General features: G+C 43.6%; 1 protein-coding gene across 2 annotated transcripts in view; it reads right to left on the reverse strand.

Annotated features, from left to right (window-relative positions):
* Nucleotides 1-11902: 11902 nt before the first annotated feature.
* LOC147890787 (uncharacterized) overlaps nucleotides 11903-19930 on the reverse strand; it is a 40209-nt gene continuing 32181 nt past the window's right edge. The window contains exon 4 of one of the 2 annotated variants that reach the window (XM_087389077.1): nucleotides 11903-12400. In XM_087389077.1, coding sequence (XP_087245203.1) covers nucleotides 11972-12400 — 429 coding nt within the window. In that variant the 3' untranslated portion in view covers nucleotides 11903-11971. Of the gene's footprint in view, nucleotides 12401-12675; nucleotides 13074-19930 lie in introns of those variants that run through there. The other variant, XM_087389078.1, reaches the window with a different exon arrangement.

The raw sequence follows: 19930 nt of genomic DNA on the forward strand, positions 1-19930 counted from the left end.
ATAAAATTTCATCCTTTACTAAGTGCATTACAGAATCCAAGCAAATCTAATCACACCAGTCACTCCATAAATGACATTCATGTAGCATTCCTACTTTTGTTTCAAAAATACTTGAGAGATAAGAATTGTACAATAAGAAATGTTGGATACATTGAGCCTAAAGGCCAATCAAATGTCGCTAGAGCACATAAACTTTGTTATTCAAATAAATCATATAATCAAGAAAAAAAAATTCCTTATCTATTTACAAATTTTGACTCGAAATTTGGGGAATCTTCTATGATAGGACTTTTAACATAAATTAAAGCATCATCTATAGTTTTACCTAAACAATGGGCTACTACAATAGTAGCATTTTTCTCTACATCATGTGCAATAGCTTTTGGTTGGAATACAAGGAGTTTCAAGCATGATGTACTCTTCATGATTATCAAATAATAATTGTAATCTCTACTATTATAATTCAAGAGATTTGTGTAGTCTCTGACAGTGACTCACATGTCATGGGGATCTTGAAATAATGCCATCATAGCCTGAGGCCTCTGCTCCCAAGAAACTCCTCATGGGAGCTTCGTATGTGCAAGCCTCTTGCTTTTGTCACCCAAGCATGTACTGGATTGTGTGCAATAATTCCACAAGAAGAAGAAGAGGGAAGGCCCAAGAGAGGGAGGGAGAGGGAGAAAGGGGTTGAGAATGAGAGAAGGGAGAGAATGGGGGTGGGAGAGCGTGGCTATCACAAGAAAACTTAGCAAGAGAAAACAAGAAGACTCATGCAGGAGAATGTGCAAAAAGAGAGAAGTTCTATTTCCAAATCTTGCGAGTACACAATGAAGATCAAAGTAAAAAAGACTCAATGCAAGAGAGTGTGGAGAAAGAGAGAGCTTTTATTCCCAATGCAATAGAATGTGGAGAAAGAGAGAGCTTCTATTTCCAAATCTTGCAAGTACACAATGAAGACCAAAGTTAAAAACACTCAATGCAAGAGAATGTGGAGAAAGAGAGAGCTTTTATTACCAAATCGTGCAAGTACACAATGAAGACCAAAGTCAAAATTTTGGCCTTATATACATTCCACCTTTTGAAGGGAGGGCTAACCCTTGTACTCTCATGTACCTCTCTCATTCTCAAGTTATAACCACTTGGGCCCATACAACTCAAAGGCAAATATTATGTGCTAATCCTCACTCTCTCTCCTACATCTCCGCTTTTTATTATAGTACATGAACTATTAACCATTGCAGCAGTTAACATACCCCCCTTCCTACATCCCTAGATTGTGTGTGGTGCATGATGTCGGACTTGAGGGCATTGTTCATAATGCGGTATAGATCGAATGTTTGGTGGGAGAGGCATCAAAAGGGGTGGAGCAGCTTTCAAAATTGTGTCTCAAACATATCTTTGAAGGTCTAAATGTCGAACCATGAAGATTTCAGACATGTACGTAGCGCATTACTTGAGGGAATAAGAGTCCCTCATTCAAAGTTGAAGACTATCTCCATTTGTAGCTATTCTTCTGCCAGTAGGTCGAGTTTAGGCAGATCACGGAGAAAGATGATTAGCAGTAAAAAAAAATGCATAGTGGTGGGTGACTATAGGAGATGGGATGGAGGCAAAGGTTTTGTTGAACTCCTCCATTTGAGCTGACAAGAACAAGGATGAGCCAAATTTTGGAAAATAAAACCTTGGGAAGTTGTAGGCTATGTTTGGATCTACTACCCACATTCGACAAAAAATTTGGCCAACTCCATCTGCGGCGTAGCAACATATAGGTGGGGTCAATTTGCTGCTCCAAGCTTGTGTAGTAGTATGTCCACCAAAAAGTTGCATGCTTCAGAAAAGAGATCCTTCATTGTGGTTGGAGGCCTACATTGGTGTCTGTGCAGGGGACCTGGTTGCAATCCCACCTACTATATGCTCCCCTTGTGTGCCGTTGATTTTCTTGCCACCACTTTTAGAAGTTATGTTGGATTAGTTTTGTGAGAGCTTGTACCTCCATGATATCCTTTTGTGTGAGGTGGAAGCTTTGCAGCTTGCCTTTCCATCTATTCACATTGGCAACATCCTCGACCATGCAAAATGAAGGTATGTCATCATACCACATATCATGGTCAAGAGTGACATCTTGTGGCTGGTGCTGGTCTTCTTCTTTGGGGGGGTTTTCATCAACCTCCTCTTGACCTCTTGCTTGATAGGAGCCCTCGACATCACAGAAGAGCATGGGCTTCAAGATTTTGCACCAATGAGTGGTACCCCTATCTTTGGTTCCTTCTTGCTTGAGAGGAGCCTACTGCTGCATATCCATGCCATGCTGTGAACTGGAGGGTTGTGTAGTGGGGCCCGTGCTTATGATATTGGTGTTGGGTTCAAGGCCCAGTGCTGTGTTAGGCTGTGATGGCTATGGTGGTTGTGGGGTAGAGTTGAATAGGTTCCAAGCTGCATCCATGTCTTCTAGCTGTACGTTTATTGGGTACATTCCCACATCTTGTACAATGGGCACAATAGAGTGTTGGTCTCACCAGAAGGTGAGGGTGCTCATTGGTGGGACACTCAGCAGATGGAATGTGTACCAGCTCGATGTCAAGAATGCATTTCTCAATGGTTATCTAGACAACCAGCAGGTTATGTTGAACTAGGAAAGGAGAATAAGGTTTGTCATCTCAAGAAAAGCCTCTATGGATTAAAGCAAGCGCCCAGAAGTTGGTACAACAGAATTGATAAGTATTTTGCTAATTTGGGATACATGAAATCCCATGCAGATCATACTCTCTACTACAAAGTTCAAGGGGAAGACATTACTATTGCACTTTTGTACGTAGATGATCTGATTGTGATAGGAAGCAAGGATAGCTTCATCAGAAAACTAAAACAAGACTTATCTATAGATGAATCTTGCATTGATTAGCTTTTGTATCTGTTCCCTTACAATCATTGCATATTTTGGATTCATCTAGTAGGGTCCCTACCTCACTGGTCTAATATCATCCTTCATAAGGTTATAATGTTGTATGACCTCAAGTGGCACACAGTAGAGTGCCGGTCTTGCCCTTAGGCACAGGCACTCATTGGAGGGGTGGTTGCCATTGCATACCCCACACCAAACATTGTCTCTTTGTGGAAACAAGTGGGGGTTGCTCGGCACGTCTTTGGAGATTCCTGCTCTCCATTGCTGACCTAGCTGCTCCAGGCTATCCAACTCTATCGCATGGGTAAGGGTAGAATGCATCACTGCATCCGCAAAAATGAGTTTGTAGAGGTTTTGGATGAAGCCCATTTGAGCATCGCAAGGGGGCATTTCACAGGAGAGCTTATGGCCCACAAGGTACTACAATGGTGGCCCACTCTTTTCACAGATGCCACTGAATTTGTTAAATGTGGACACCTGACAATGAGCCTCCATACTCCACAGCCAAGATTATATGCCTTTTAGGAGTCCTTATAGATCAACAATTTGAAAAATGGGATATCAATTTTGTAGGACCAATTAGTCCAATAGCTAAACAGACGCAGGTTTGATACCCACATATTGTTTTACAAAGTGGGTAGAGGCCAAGGCCACCAGGAAGGCAGATGTGAGAACCAGAGCTAAGTTCCTGCATGAGAATGCCATATTATGCTTTTGCCTTCCACTTGAAATTGTGAGTGATTGAGGAACACATTTCATCAATGATACCATTTGTAGTGTGATGAGCGAGTTCCTCATCATCCACAGGAAATCTACACCCTACTTCCCTAGAGTGAACGGTTAAGCCACAATCTCAAATATGACCTTGTGCCACACAATGACATGCATGGTGGAGGTCAGTTGTAATGACCGTGAACACAATCTCACCATAGCACTTTGGGCATATCAAATGGTGTACAAGGTTACTACTAACTGCACACCCTTTAGCCTCATGGGGTCGAAGCAATTATGCCAATGGAATTCATCATTCCTAGCCTTAGAGTTGCAGTCAAAGATATACCAACAATTAAGGCAATTTTGGAAAGGCTGGTAGAGCTTCAAAAACTTGCTGAGATGAGATTGAGGGGCATATGGCATCAAGGTTGAGAAACTCCACCTTAAGAAGTGGTTTGACCACAATCTCTAAAATAAGGACCTCAAAGAAGGTGACCTTATGCTTCTATATAGCATAAGTATCATGAAGCGAAAGCTAAAATACCACGGTATGGGTCCTTATCATGTGGTGGAAATCACACCACAAGGGTCATGTCATGTTGCAACCCTTGACGGAGTGGAGATGGATGGCTATATTAATGATAGTAGGCTCAAATGCTATTATGGTCCTCTAATGCTTCAATCACTATAAGCCATCCATTGGGAAAAAGAGCTAAAAGAGGAAGTCACTTCCATGAAACAACAGACCATAGAGGAAGCTAGAGCCCGGCAAGCCAAGGCAAAACACCTAGGGGTTGTAACAATTTGTGAGGCATCCGTGAAAAGGTTAAACACCATGGATGATCTAACCATTGCACTGACTAGGGTGGGGGTGGACTTTCAATGTACAGGTCGAGTATTTGCTCCGCAAAAGCCTTTGTGGACCCTAGGGTGAGTCACAACATAATATCCTATAAGATGTGCACCCAACTCTTGACATCTGAGGTAACACTTGGACCTTCTCTTGTCATAGTACTACATGGTCAAATCTCTCTTGCCATAGGTTGTGTAGAATTACCCATATCAGTAAATAACCATAATGTGGCAAGTCGATGTTACGTAGTGCCTGTAAGTGCCATGGACTAGCAGGTAATCCTCATAAAAACTTGGTGTTAGGCAGTCGACTGCCAAATCAATTGGCATGAATGCACAACAACATTGACCAATGATGGATGCACCTTGGTAATCTCTGGCGGCTCTCAGGAGCCTCAAGCCTAGAAATTCTCGTGACTGTAAGTCCAACAATGCATCCTCTCTTGTCAACAAGAATGTTGAAGGTGCACTAAGCATCATCACAACTTCCTCATCTGCTCCTGTCCACACCAAGGTGGTTCTCATATATTTCAACCATGATACCATCGCGACACCAAGAGGAAAGGGAAGTGGAACATCAATAGCTCTATCCACCTTATTGATAGACCCAACCTCTACCTCATCCTCACAAGAGAAAGTGTATTGTTGGGTTTCCAAGAATATACTCTTGGCCAAGACTCTTTGATTATCAGAAAGCCAAATTCATTGCCCAAGTTTGATTCTACCTCCACTTCCTACGCAATTCAAGTACAAACTGCTAAACCAAGAAATATCAGACAAGGAGACACAAGTCAAAAGGTCAAAAGTAAAGAAGCCACCCCAGGTCGATTCCCAAGAGGCTACTTCAAGCCTCCTTCAAGCTAAGACTTATTTGTACTCTACTTTAGGAATTTCATGGAGGATGTGATGGGAACAATGGAAATGGATGGTAGTGACCCTTCATATGTTCTAAGAAGTTTAATAAAGGCAAGTGATGTCATTGAAGTGTTGAAGGACCCTAGACAAAAAGGGCTAGGACTTCAAGGGCCTCATGCAAGAAAAGGAGGTGCTTGAGCTTGTGATGCTGCTAGTGTAAGTCGTGAAGCTTACAAATCTATTTTTAAAATTTTCAAGTCTGCTATGGAGGAAAAGTCTAATAAATCTACAATGCCATTGCAAACTCCCTGGTCTGTAAGGCTTGCACGTCAAAAAACAAACCAATGTGCTAGAGAAACGCTTGAAGGATACCATTGTGTAAGTGGCATGATGACTTGGAAGAGTATAAAGAAATCTGGCATCCAAACGTTTGAGATGAATGCTTTCAATAAATGTTTATGTGGATGTAGAGAATTTGTAGAGAGCCATGGTCAAATTCTAGGGATGAGAGAAAAAGGTAAGATAAATTCCCTCTTAGCATTCAACTTTACTTCTTCTCATTTCTATATCCTTATTGTATTTCTCTTTCGTTGTACATATGGCAAGCTAGTATTTGTAATAAAATTGGATGAAGCTCAGTTGGTAAAAGAGCACAAGCTAGAGAGGGTGACCATTTGTATTATGAACGACGCCTTGCATTTTGTTCAATGGGATGAGGAAGCTGAGCAGGGTTTTTTTGTCCAATTTGATAAGGACATATGGTGGCTTGCAACATTTGAGACCCCAAAGGAGTGCCATGAGTCATTGAAGCGAGTTTTGGAGAGAACCGGCATCCCATCAATATTCAAAGACAAGAGGCATGAGTTAAAAAACTGCTAGACCCACTGGATGCCGTTTAGATGCTACCCACTCTCCTCCTCACAGGTTCTTGCATAGTGGTGTCTGCCTTGTATCCACACAAGACACCAAGAGCTTTGTCCTCCTGGAGACCAAACATGGACAAGAAGGGGAGCAAGAAATTATATCTTTGTTGCGGGGTCAACAGAGATGGTGCCCAAGGTAGATGGAATTTCAGAAGTAGAAGGGCGTTCAGAAGGCCTTTGGAGCACTTCCAGGGCCAACACAGCTTCCCTCCTCAGCTTCTTTATTAAGGGGCTCTTCATTGTAGATGTTGGGATCATCTATAGAAACAAGAGGTTCGGCAAGGGTAGGGGCAGGGTCAAAAGGCTTGAGGTCGAGGCCTCGTCTTCCATTTGTCCCTCTTGGAGAAGGAAAATAAAGGTCATTTCCTAGGATAGGGACCTATTTCCTGTGTTTTTGATGACTCCACATGCTAGGAGGTCATCGGTATGCACCTCCCTAAACCCTTGGGGTGTGAGCTGGCAAAAGTGATCTAAATTCTTCACGAACCTGGGTTCTTGATTGAACAAGTACCTCAAATAATAAATTGGGACCCATCTTTTTGTAGACTCATCATTTGGTGGGAGATGTGGTACTTGACAACCACACATGGCATTGAAACAAATCACCCTTTTGTTCACCTAACCTGCTTCCCCAATTCACCCCAAGCAATCCCTGAAGGGCATTCTCATGTAGGCACTTGCATGACCACGTGGTTTTTGTTTTGTGCATCTAGATTTTCTGAAAACAAGAAGCAAAAATGTGAAGAGGCATAAACCAAGACAACCTTACCCATTTAGAGCCAAATGTAAACTTCATGGCCATGCCCAAATCCTTGCAATCTTTTCCTTGTATGATTGCACTATTCTTGTGTCCACCATATTGCAATCCATGTCTTCAAGTTGTGGTGGTGCAATGCATTGAAGATGGCCATAGCCTGATGCCATCCTTGGACTAATGCACTTGGCATTATACCAATAGAACTTTCTTTGTTTCAAAGTAGCGGACTTCTCTCCGCCATGCATTTGCCTTTCGAAATCCTCATGAATGGCAGTAAACTTACCGAAGAAGCACTCAATTGGTTCCCACTCCTCAAAGTCTGAAGAACATACATCTGCTATGCACAAGTGCTATTTCAAAATACAATTTTAAACTAACTCATTACACTTAGAAATCTTACACAAAATGAAAACTTATAATGTGATGGTATTGCCGATTGATTGCTTGATGGAGCAAGGTGCATGTCCTTTCCCATGTAGATGTGTTGCACCTTTGCAAGCCATCCTTTCTTCCCAAGCTTTAACTTCATGATGCGGCCCTTCCATTCATGCAAAAGATCACCTCTCTTGCTCTTGGGAAGCTTATGTGGATCCTTGGCAGATCCTTTCATGACTATCTAATCATTCAAGCTATAGGTGCAAGGCACCCATTCACCCAATGCATTTTTGCTGGGACACAGAGGACGTGTATGGTCTCCTCACCATGCTTGTAGAGAGGTCACAACAGCAAGAGTGGACCTGAAAGTGCAGCTTGGAGGGAGAGAGAAGCTCTAATAGAGGGGGAGAGAGGGAGAGGGGGGGCGGGTATAGAGGGTGCAACTAAAGGTGGGGAGTAGGCACAGGGCCGCATCGTAAGTCTACAAGCTATTGGGGAAGCCCTAGAGCAAACAACCAGGAAGGCACGAGAGCTGATTGCTTGCTACAAGAAAGAAATGAGGTGCTAAAAAAGGAACTATTGGCGGCAAAAATGGCCAGGGTTGGCACTGAAGCAAAAAGGACCCAGGTGGCCATGCACTAGCAGATTGAGGCTTTACACAAGTCTCACCAGGAGAAGTCGAAAAGAGTAACTAGTTGTACCATCAATTGGAATTGACTCGTACATAGCCCGCCACTGAAGATGTCAAACTAGACAATCAAAAGGAGGTAGACTATGAACATATCCTCGATGCATCCGCTACCCTCAACACTCACAACCTTGAACCTTGCACATTGGAAGACACCTTCCACTTTCACTTCAACATTTTTAGGGTAGCTTCTATCCAATACCATATCAACCTTAGTAACCCAATTCCCCCCACATACATCTTTGATGTTATGCACCGATGTTTAGTCCATGCCCATCCAATTTTAGCCATTGCTTTTTTTAGCAGCAGCAGCGACCTAAAATTTACAGAGGACCAGGACATCCAACACCTCCTCTTGCCCCCATAATCCTAAATCTTCATAGTTGGTGCAGGTGCCCAACCGATGTAATACACTCTTGTCAACCTACACATCTAGCTTTTGCATCCTTAAGGGTAGCAAGCTCAACAGGCAGCTCTTACGCCTTGCACGGACCACCACAAGATGACCTATCATCCAGCTTAGAAGAGTCTGTGAACCTGGATGGAGACATGGGAGAACCCTCCAATGTTAGAGCTTGAGTGGCTCCAAACTCTGACTTTAATGATGACCAGTTTCCTGCCCCTTCTACAATAGCTCACTTTGATCTTAGACTTTCCTAGAATTCAAGATGCTATAAACCTCTTCAACTAGAGTCCTCATTTTAAGAGTTATATGGTGTATTATTAGAGGTTTACATGCTATAAACCTCTTCAACCATAGTCCTCATTTTTAGAGTTATATGGTGTATTATTCGACCCCTCTAGATTCGATGACATAGACAAATAGAGCTCTAGATCGCACCACAACCTTATTAGGCTCAAATTAACTTCAAGGCAAAAGCCTCAATGAAGTGTAATCCATAAAATAGGTTTATAAAGATACCCTATGCAGAAAATGAAGACAAAATGTCATGCAGAACTCCGTACTTACAAGCATGGCATGTCCAAAACATAGTCTGATGAGGATCCAATATAACTCCCACTCAAATCAAATATGAGACTTAAGAACACCACTAGGATCTTACATCAAATATGAGAGATCACTAGGATCTTACATAAACCCTACTAACACCTTCTTCCTAATAACTTACACCTTATATTTTTCTTTTTCTTCTTCTTTCTTTGAAAGGTCACAAGTACTAGACTCTGATCCATCTACCCAACATCTAGCCATTGCAATTGCTCATGGTATTCAGTGCTAGCTACAGTAAAATTTGGTGCTGAAAGAAACACATCATCAAATGAAATATCAATCCTACTAGCAACAATGTCACAATCAAAGATCCACTAAAGACCTATGAAGCATGATCCATGGGACCGCTTTGACACAACAGAAAGGGGGCATGTTAACCACATTAGTTGGCAACGTCATTTGATGGATGGTAGAGCTAGGATTGTGCCTTGGAGCCAGATGGCAAGAGAGATGTAGAGAGACAATAGAGTTGGCCCTCCCTTCAATAGGTGGCATGCATAAAAGGCCAAGTAGTTAACTTTGGTCTTCACTTGTTGTATGCTCACATTGGAATACAAGCTCTCTTCTCTTGAAGTTTGCTCTTGTTTCCTTTTCATCCCTTTTTGTGAATGCCATGTTCTCTTCCCCCTTCCCTTTCTCCTTGCCTATCTTTCTAGCTAATTGTGTGCTTCTTTAAACCACCCTTTCTCTTTTGTTTTTTCCATGACCCTGCAAGGAATTCTCTTATTGTCCATTTTTTTCAGTTTGACTATAGGAAATCAGTAGACATATTGCTTCACCTTCAAGGGGCACCATCCTTGCCTCTGCTAGAATCATGGGGTATGGGGTTTAAACTATTTCCCCTATTTCTTCTATGAGAAACCTTTTCTGAACTCTCTATTTTCTTCGACATCTATTTTGCAAGACAAGTGCCCCATACTTGACAACCATATAAGATCACTGGCTGGACTAAAATTTCCTCATCTTCCAGTTCCAAAATTTTGATTTCCTCTTTTAGGCCTCCCAAGCATTCCTTTTGCCACACAATTATCCATTCATGATTACCTACAAAGTCTAGCCCAAAATAGTTGTAGCTGATCTAGCTTATTTCCATCAAACAATTTTCTGATCAATCCTTTTTCCCAATTATCATTACCTTGGTTTTGTCAATGTTCACACTCACTCCTGTGTTCCTGCAGAAATCTGAGAGAGCATTAAGGAGCTTTTCAAGTTGATCTGCATTCTTAGTAAAGTGCACATCATCTGCGTAGACCAACACTAATATTAAATACCCTGCAATCTGGATCCTTCCTCCTCCTTTTTGCCTATCCACTCTTTCAATTCATTATGAAGAGATCAAAGAGTGTTGGTGAAGATGGGCAGCTTTGCTTCACTCCTATATCACTGGAAATGAATACTTTAAGAGCTTCGATGGGATGCATAAGCTCCACTAGTACTCATATAACCTGGCTGTTGTGCAGCTCTTAATTCTATCGGTATATATATATACCGATAGCTCTCATATACCTTTGTAAGACTAGAATATATCCAATCGTACAAATTCAGACTATAGGTACCTTGAGTCTATCCATTCTTTCCCATAGCTTATGTCTAGGCACCATGTCTAAGGCCTTCTTGAAATCAACAAAGAAACAGTACACTGCTTTATCTTTACCCTTAGCTCCTTCTGTGATGGCTCTGAGTATGATCCAATGTTCCACTGTGGAGTGCTTTGGTCTGAACCCAGCCTAAGAAGGAGCTCTAACATTGGAGGATCCGGCCCATGTGCTTATCTAATCTTTCTAAATGATTTTTCCATGAGGCTGCTAACCATAATGGTTCTGTAGTTCTTTGCTTCTTCCTTATTTGCTCTCTTGAAGATTGGGACCAATGTGTTCCTTGCTTCTTCCTATTTCCCTCCCTTTAAGATTGGGACCAATGTATTGTTCTGCCACTTTGGGGGAATCCCTCCACTATGGCTTTATTTAGATTATCCTGAATTTCTGGTGTAGACCTCCACTCCATTTGATCATTTCAGCAATGAGGCCTTGAGAGTCTCTTTCTTTCCCATTCATGAGGCTTTGTATGGCCTCTGAGACTTCCTTGTTTGTGAAGATTTCTAATAAGGTCTGATTGAAGTCCTCCATTTGTGAGCCTTGCTATGTTCTTTGACCTCATATATATCCCTGATGTGATTTACCAGATTTTCCCAAGGTATTACCATTTCAGTAGGGGGGCCTTTTCGAGTGGAGGTCCTTCCAAAATTCCCTTGGATAGGACAGGTTGCTGTCTTTGAGAAGTTAGACAGATAAGGAGGTTGCCGCACCTCTTGTCACCTAAACCATGGCAGTTGCCAAGATGTACTTCTTTTATTGGAAGTGGAGTCTGATATCAAACAGCATGAGGCAGGGATATCAGAGAAAGTTAGCTATCAAACTAATATCATCAAGGAGCCCTGTCGTTTCCCATGCTTGGGTATGCCAATCCTTAGATGCCCAGGTGTAGGTCCTCCATATGGGAAGAGCCATGGCATAGATAGAATAGGTATTTTGGCACCCCACCTGATGTCCATTCCATGGTTTCTGGCCTATAATATACGCTATGTTTTTATGCAGAACGAATGCGCAAAATGTTTGGCATAATAAAGACAACCAGAAAGTACCTGTCTTGACAACTTTTCATTGTACAGCAATTAAAATAAAGAAGCAGAAAATCCTTCCCTGGATTTGATTTGCAAACTTCGTTGTGCATCTGTTATCTTTATTTTAAACATTTAATACCTAAAATGCAATGTCTTGGCCAATTAAATCCTTCCTGGATTTGATTTGCAAACTTTGTTGTGTGTCTGAATCAATTTACACGTTATGCATTAGGAGGCTTCTTACTTTTGACCAAAAATTAACTTGCTAATCCATTATTCCTGAGATTTCATTAAACCAGAGCCTTCCTGTGTCTCCAATAATATCACAGGTTCGTCAACGCCTGTCTTGTTTTCAAAAGAGAGCTCCATTAGCCACCACACACGATCTTTCCACCACTGAAGCTCTTTTTCCTTTGCAGAAAGTTTGTTGTATGTCACGTGAATAGTATTTTCAAGTTCTGATATCTCCTCTTCTTGCCTTTGCTCCAGGACTTCCCATAACTTCCTTTCTAACTCTCTAGGGGAAACAGCATAAGCACTTTCATAAAGATCATCATGAACCTGACCAGGTACTGTCTCATAAAGATCAATGTAGATATCGTCGTTGCCCTCATACAGGTTGTGATCCTCTAAGTTGGATTCCACAGGAAAGTCAAAATTTGTCTGGCCATGCTCCAATTCTTTAGTTATGTTCAAATCCAGCTGCCATCCGAGATAAATGCATGAGAACACTGCAAATGAATTATAAACGAAATAATATTCTCTGATGTTTGAAGATATGAAGCATAAAAAAGGCAAAAAAAAGGAACTGAATTCTATTAGATAAAGATTGAAAGTATGACCTGCACTTTGCTTTGACTCTGTAAAAAATGTTCCCATAAGCATAATTCAACATTGTAAGTTATCCGGCATACATTGCCTTACATTGATCAGATTTGTCCCCCAATTTATTTATCTAAAAAGCACTATGGGTGAATTTAGGATAGTACAGTGTATAGTCAGAGGACCACAATAAAAGGGATCCATCTACAATATTAAAATGTGAGAAGGTTTTCTTTCTTCTTTTCCTACTCCCCCCCCCCCCCCGGGGCCTTCTTTCCTTTTTTTTTGGAAGGGGGAGGGAGGGACTTGCATTCATTACTGTGTACAACAGCATAAAATCTATGCCAAAAGAAACTAGCCGCTCATATGGCTGTCAGTAAAATAAATGGACTCTGTGTCTATGCCATTTGTGTTCAGAAATCTTATCAAATGATGGCCTGGCACCTAAAAACCTGAGCCTGAACCTCTGCCCATTCACCAAGGACCTCCTTTAAAGTGGCATATTGTTGCAAGATTGCCATGTTGATCTCCTTTAGCCTCTTCTTCCAGATTTCTGCAATTGACATGTCCACACCACACACCTGCCTCGGTTGAACCCCTAACTAGAACAAAAGAGAGTCAGCAATCAGTCTCATAGGTCGCATACTTTTTTCAAAAAATCATAAGTTTGGACAGCAACCAAACATGTGACAAAGTAGTGGCAGAATGATTGGACTAGAGACCCACAAAAGGACCCATGTGTCAAATGCGCAGTCTCACCTCCGTTAAGCACTTCATTTTGTAATATCCAAAGAGGGCGGGGAGAGAACCCCCCCAAGCCATCAATGTATGGTCACATGGTCCACTCCATAAAGCATATCATTTCATAATTATCAAATGCAGGTGGAGGCAATCTTCTTAACAATGAATGGAATGCCAAGAAGGGTGCATGCAAGGATTGCCAACAGAATATGTTTCCAAGTTACATTGACTGGACCAAGCTGCAGCTAAAGACGGGCCTGAGATGAGTATGTGGGCCACATCCTCCTTGGACCCATGGCATCCTATACACCAGCCATCACCAATGCCAATACACTTTGCTTAGTAGAAGTCTAGATGGACAAGGGCTTCAGTGCCTAAGGGACAAGAAAAGTTAGATGCACTTGGATCCTCGGGAGACCTTGGAGATGACTACCTCTTTCCATAGCCAGCTGATCCGGGACAGAAAATCCCATGCCCCAAGTGGTCTCATTCCAGATGCAAAACCCATTTGGCAACAGAGATACCGAATGAACCTCAACTATGCCAAGTTAGTGAAGGAGGCCGAGATCGACTGAGTCCTCAAGGCAAGATTCACCTATTAGGTCAACCGAAGTGATTGGTTTTTTCCAATCATTATCATGCCGAAGAAGAATGGCAAGGTGTGAGTTTGTGTTGTGACTACCAAAAGCTCAACAAACAGACAATCAAAGACCCATTCTGTCCCCGTTCAAGAGGGGCACGAGATGTATTCGTTCATGGATGGATACAATGGGTACAATCAAACAATGTTGGCCAAGGAAGATCAAGAAAAGACAAAATTCATCACTGAATTGGGGGCATATTCTAGTAAAGTGATGCCATGCTGCTTGAAGAATCTACGGACATGTTTCAACGCTTCATGGTGTGAACCTTTCTCCTTGTGACTTTCTTGGATGATTTCTCAATCTACAGCATGTACTAAATACACTTGGAATGTCTGCAAAAAGGTGCTCCAAAAATGCCGGGAGACACGAATCTCCCTCAATCCATGTAAGTGTGTGCTTTGAGTGTACCCAAGGGTGTTGCTAGGACACAATTTCTGACAAAGGCATCATGACCGAAAAATCCAAAATTGATGCCATTTAAAATATAAAGGATCTGAACTATGTCAAGCAAGCACACTCTTTCATGGGTTTCCTTAGCTTCTACAGATGCTTCATAAAAAAGTTCGAGGGCGTGGAGTGAAGCCGCAAACAAAGCATTCCAGATCTTTTTTTTTTTTTTCCAAGAAAGAGACTTCTATTAAGTAAGAGAAAAAACCCATGAGATCAAGCTAAATACATCATGAAACCATGAGGATAAATAAACCCCCTCAAAATGAGGTGGAAAACAACCAAGGCTGAGGCTGAAAGTACCACCTCAACCCTGTAAGAGTCTCAAAGAAGAAAGGAGAGTCCTTCCATTCCCTGAAGAAAGAAGCCCTCCTAGCTGAGGCTGCACGGGAGTCTCCCTGCATACTCGTCCATATGGCCATCAAGGTATGCATGGTGTCTGTCCAGATACTAGCCGATGTGTATGAGGGATGAACCTGAGTTCCCTCCAATGCCTCTATGCCTCTGGCTCTCCAGATATGCCAGGCTGCTATGCTCGCTAGAATCTCCCAAGAGGTATCCACAGAGGCATGTACAGCTGCAAAAGGAAGGTGTGGTACCACATCTAAAGAACGGGACTCAACCTGATGATGACAAATCGAAATGGCCCGAGAAGAGTCAAGTCTCTCATAGAATACCGGAGGCCCCGTAAGAGAAAGCCAAGCCACTGAGTCCCATGTCATAACGATTGGGGAGTGAGCAAAGTGACTGAAAATCCTGGCTACCCCCATCCAAATCATCCTCACCTGTCTACAATCCCATAAGCAATGCTGAATCGTCTCCATAGCAGAAAGGCAACGAGGGCAAGTAGGGTCGGCTCCGAACCTAGATCTCCAAAGGTTCACTGCAATCCCACCATGGATAGAAAGCCAAAAGAAAAGAGTAATCTTTCTATTCCTGTGGGATTTCCAGAGCCTCTTCCAGAAGCACCTCTACAAATCCGCTGTGATATCAAATGCCTCCCAATGAGGAACTTTGGAAGGTATCCAACTTCTACTACTGAGCTGGAATCTCATGGCATTACTGACTGTGTAACGAAAGAAGAGGATGCTCTTCTCTCGATGCCCTGCGTCAATCCACTCCCACTCTCCAGGGTCCCACTGCAAATACCTAATGGGAACTCTCCCGTAAAGCCAAAGTCTCCAACATCCAGTTGAAAGAAGCCGGGGGTCTGGGTCGAGGAACCACTCCGAATCTGATCCCTGCACCAGAAGACCTACACCCTGATAGGCTGAAAAGCAGACTCAAGCAAGATGTCCTCTATGGACCTGAACAATCTGCCACCATCATGAATACCAAAAACCAAGGCATCCTCATATGCATCCCGAAAGGCCAAAATCTGAAGAGAAACACCCCCTCTCGTAAAAGCACCTGCCCAAGTGGAGCAAGTGAGTGGCATATCATCTGTGTCTACCCAATCCGCTGGAAGGGCTGCCTCAATCTGCAAGATCCTCCCTGCACTCCCTCTGAGATGTCTTGTCAACTGAGATTTGGTCTCCTCTGGAAGCCTACGGAAAGCTTTCCATGACCCCAATGATGAGGCGGGGCCCCTCTCCCACCTTGACCACTGCATGTAGAGTGAAGCACCAAGTGGTCTGCCAAGATCATCCAATATACTGTCATTCCACATGATCGGTTGCCTATCAATCTCTTTACGAGAGAAAGGGGGAATCCTCCGAAGAGTGCTCTTGAAACTCGCCGATGCTTTCAGAATGGCAACCATGAGAGGGGACGAAGGAGACCTCAGGTGTGCTGCGGTGAAAATCCACCTAACACTACCCATCCAGTCTCCACCTGAAGAAGGTGTGCACGTCTATATGCTGCTAATAAAAAATGCCTTCCACGGCTCCTGCCCTGGCATAAGTCCCCGCACCACCATCTTGCAGAGTAAAGCTCTGCACTGTAAATCTGGTTCAATAATATTGATACCCCCTTCCTGTGTAGGAAGGATAAGGGTCTCCCAAGCCACCCTGGCTAACACATCTGCTGTACCATCAAGCCCACTCTAAAGAAAATTTATGATCGGTCTCCTGAGCTGAACGATGCAATCCCTAGAACGGCACCAGCATGAACAAACCAACCAAGCCGTGGCCAAGAGGACCTGGTTGACCACCACAACTCTAGAGGCAAGATCCAGCTTGGCTGAGCTCCAAAAAAGGAGCTTCCTCCTGATGCTCTCCAACACGGGAGCAAACTACTGCGTGGAAGAAATATCCAAGCCGACCTGGCAGCCCAAAAAAGGAAGGTTCCTCCTGATGCTCTCCAACACGGGAGCAAACTGCTGCGTGGAAGAAATATCCAAGCCGACCTGGCAGCCCAAATACCGACTGGCACACCCGTCTGAACCCAAGTGAATCCTATGTCAAGCCCCCAAGTTGGAGTGTCCTCATCACTTATCCAAAAGCCATTGGGTTTATGCCAATTTATTTGCGCCCCCGCCGCCAAGCAAAATAAATCCGATGATGTCCTGAAAGAAGTGAGCGTCTGAGGTGTGGCATCCAAGTAAACTATCATCTGCCAATTCACTGTCAAGTAGCTCCTCTTCCCTTCTGATGGGAAGTCTCAGCCCAATGATGTCAGCTTGAGATCTAATATAGATACTCATAGCTTCAGCCACGAACAAAAAAAGAAAAGGAGCGAGGGGGCATCCCTGACGGACTGATCTGGAAATCTGAAATCTCTCACCGCTTACCCCACCAATAAGTACCTGGCTGTGGGCTGATTTGTACAAAGAGGAAACACCTTTGATCCAAGCATCTGTAAAGCCAAAACGTAGAAGGGTGCCCTCCAAGAAACCCCAATCTACTCTGTCATAAGCTTTCTCAAAATCCAATAGTAGAATGGCTAGATTCTGGCCGCTCTGCATGGCCCACTCTGAAGCTTCCCAAAAGGAGAAAATGTTATAAAAAATGCTTCTGCCATGCACAAATCCCATCTAAGTGTCATGAATAAGATCTGGGAGAAGGGGCTGCAATCGGAGGCTGATTGCTTTGGCCAGAATCTTATAACAAGCCCCAAAAGTGTGATAGGCCTCCACTGCGACACTAAATTTCTGCAACCTCCTTTCGGGATAAGGTGTATGAGACTCTCTGTAAGCGACCCGGGCATTTCACCCGAGTCCCAAATGCCCTGCAGGGCCGATGTAATGTAGCCTCCAATCATATCCAAAAATGCAATGAAGAAATAAGGGGTGAGGCCATCCGAACCAGGACACTTGCCCTTGTGAAGGGCTAAAAGTGCAGTCCTGAACTCTGTGTTGGTGAAAGGTACACATGGTGTGGAATCTAGAGGCCATGAAGGAGGCGAAAGTATGCGGATTTGTAGCAGGAGGATGGCGCCATGAAATACGACAGTTTTGAGCCTAGATGGGCCAGTGGGAGCCCGCCACTTGGCCAGGCTGGGCTACAACGGACCCTGTTTAGTGAGAGCATGGCAGATCCGTGATGTGAAGGCCTTGGCTATCATTGTGGGTATTACGGTGGATGTTGTGCTTCCTCATGTATAGATGGCAAATACTTCCTTCGAGGCATGGACCATTATGTACGAGTTCAACAACGAGGCAAGGATCTTGGACCTCGAGACGGAGCTGTATGGCAAGACCATGGATGAAGGGGAGTCAGTTCAGGATCACATCACCAAGATAAAGGTGGTGTGGGATCAGCTAGCTATAGTTGGTCAAAGGACGAGCTTGACCAGGATGGCAAGGCTATTGCTAGGACTGCTCCCCCGAAGCTATAGTATCTTTGTTACTACAATAATTGTAGGGCATAGGGCGGCACCAGTGACATTCGAGGAGCTGGTTCATTGTTGCTGCAACAAGAACCTCGAGAAAAGAAGTATGATGGAACATATGATAAAGCCCTAGTACCTAAGCATGAGCAAAGGGAAGGGCAAGGGCCAGGAGAAGGCAAGCCCAAGAAGGACAAATCTAGCGACGGAGGGGACTCTCCAGATGAAGAGGACAAAGAAGAAGAAGAAGAAAGAGAAGAGATTCTTCTTTTGTGATGAGCCAGGGCATTTTGTGAAGGACTGTAAAAAGAAGAAGGCTGAGCAGAAGAAGAAGGGTGCTTGTTCGGAGTCAGAGGAATCAAAGTTCCATGGCCTGGGCCAGCAGCTAGATGCCACGTGGCCATGCAGGGGTCTACAAGGGCCCTAAAAAGGGCTGCCAGCAGCTAGTATTTCAACAGACCAGGGTCGGCCCAAACAGACTAGAAAGTCGGCCTACTTGGTCGGCTATTTCAAGGAGGACTTTGCCCTTTATAAGAGGGCCTTTGGGTCCCCATTTGGGCATCCTGGAGCAGCAGAAAACAAGTAGCAAGGAGCAGAAGACCAGCATTTTCTGGGCCTACATCTAAGAGGAGGGAAGAGGGTTGGAGGGCTGGAGGGCTGGAGACTAAGCTTGGAGAAGCTGCCCACCTAGGCTGACTACCTGGGTAGTAAGGTGGAGGGATCACAGAGAGTCTACATAAGCTCAAAGGAGCATGCAGGCTCAGAGATCTAGAGGTGCCAAGCAGGTAGTAGGAGAACTTTTGGTAAGATTGGAGGACCACGGTTTGGTGGGACTCCGCATCTCTTTTGTATTGTGTCTGCCTTTGGGCAGAAATACACTATTGTGGATTCTATATCTTTCTTGGAGCACCATCTATTTACTGGCTTGCACACACACTCATGGTTGTGAACTACACATAGTTAATGAAGTTTTGATTCCTTTTTTTGGGGGGGGGGCAAAAAAGAGACTTCCATTAAGTATAAATAAAACCCGTGAGAGCAAGCTCAAAGCAAAAATAGATCATGCAAGTCATGAGAAGAACTCTCATAAAAAGGTGGAAAACAACCAAAGTTGAGGTTGGAAACGCCATCTCAACCCTGTGAAAGACTCGGAGAAGAAGAGTAAACCCCTACATTCTCTAAGGAAGGCAATGCTGCATTACTCACCAGTATCTCCCAAGAACTGTCCACCGAGGCATGCACTGCTTTGAATGGTGAAACAGGAACATCACCCAGAGAGCATAAGTCCACTAAGTGGCGACGAACAGATGAAGCCCATGAGGATTCATGTCTCTCATAAAAGACCTGAGGCACTAAAAGAGAGCCACGCAACAGAGCCCATGTCATGAAGAAGGGGGAATGGACAAAAATATTGAGGATACTAGCTATCCCCCTCCAAATAATCCTTGCTTGTCTGCAATCCCATAAACAATGTTGAACTGACTCCGCAGCAAAAGAAGAACGAGGATAAGTATGGTCAGCCCCGAACCTGGATCTCCACAGGTTCATTGCGATCCCACAATGAATCGAAAGCCAAAAGAAAAAAGTAAATTTTCTATTCCTAAGGGATTTCTAGAGTCTCTTCCACAAGTTCTTCTGTATGTCAACAGAAATCTCAAGCCCCTCTCAGTGGGGAGCTTTGGATGGCCTCCAACCTCTACAATGCAGCTGAAATCTCATGGCATTACGAACAGTGTAACAAAAGAAGGGGAGGCTCCTCTCTCGGCGCCCTTCATAGATCCACTCCCAATCACCAAGATCCCACTATAAG

The sequence above is a fragment of the Dipteris shenzhenensis genome, chromosome 18 (genome assembly GCF_047967505.1).
Source record: "Dipteris shenzhenensis isolate YYH24624 ecotype China chromosome 18, Dip_SZ_1.0, whole genome shotgun sequence".
In the NCBI taxonomy this organism is placed as follows: Eukaryota; Viridiplantae; Streptophyta; class Polypodiopsida; order Gleicheniales; family Dipteridaceae; genus Dipteris; species Dipteris shenzhenensis.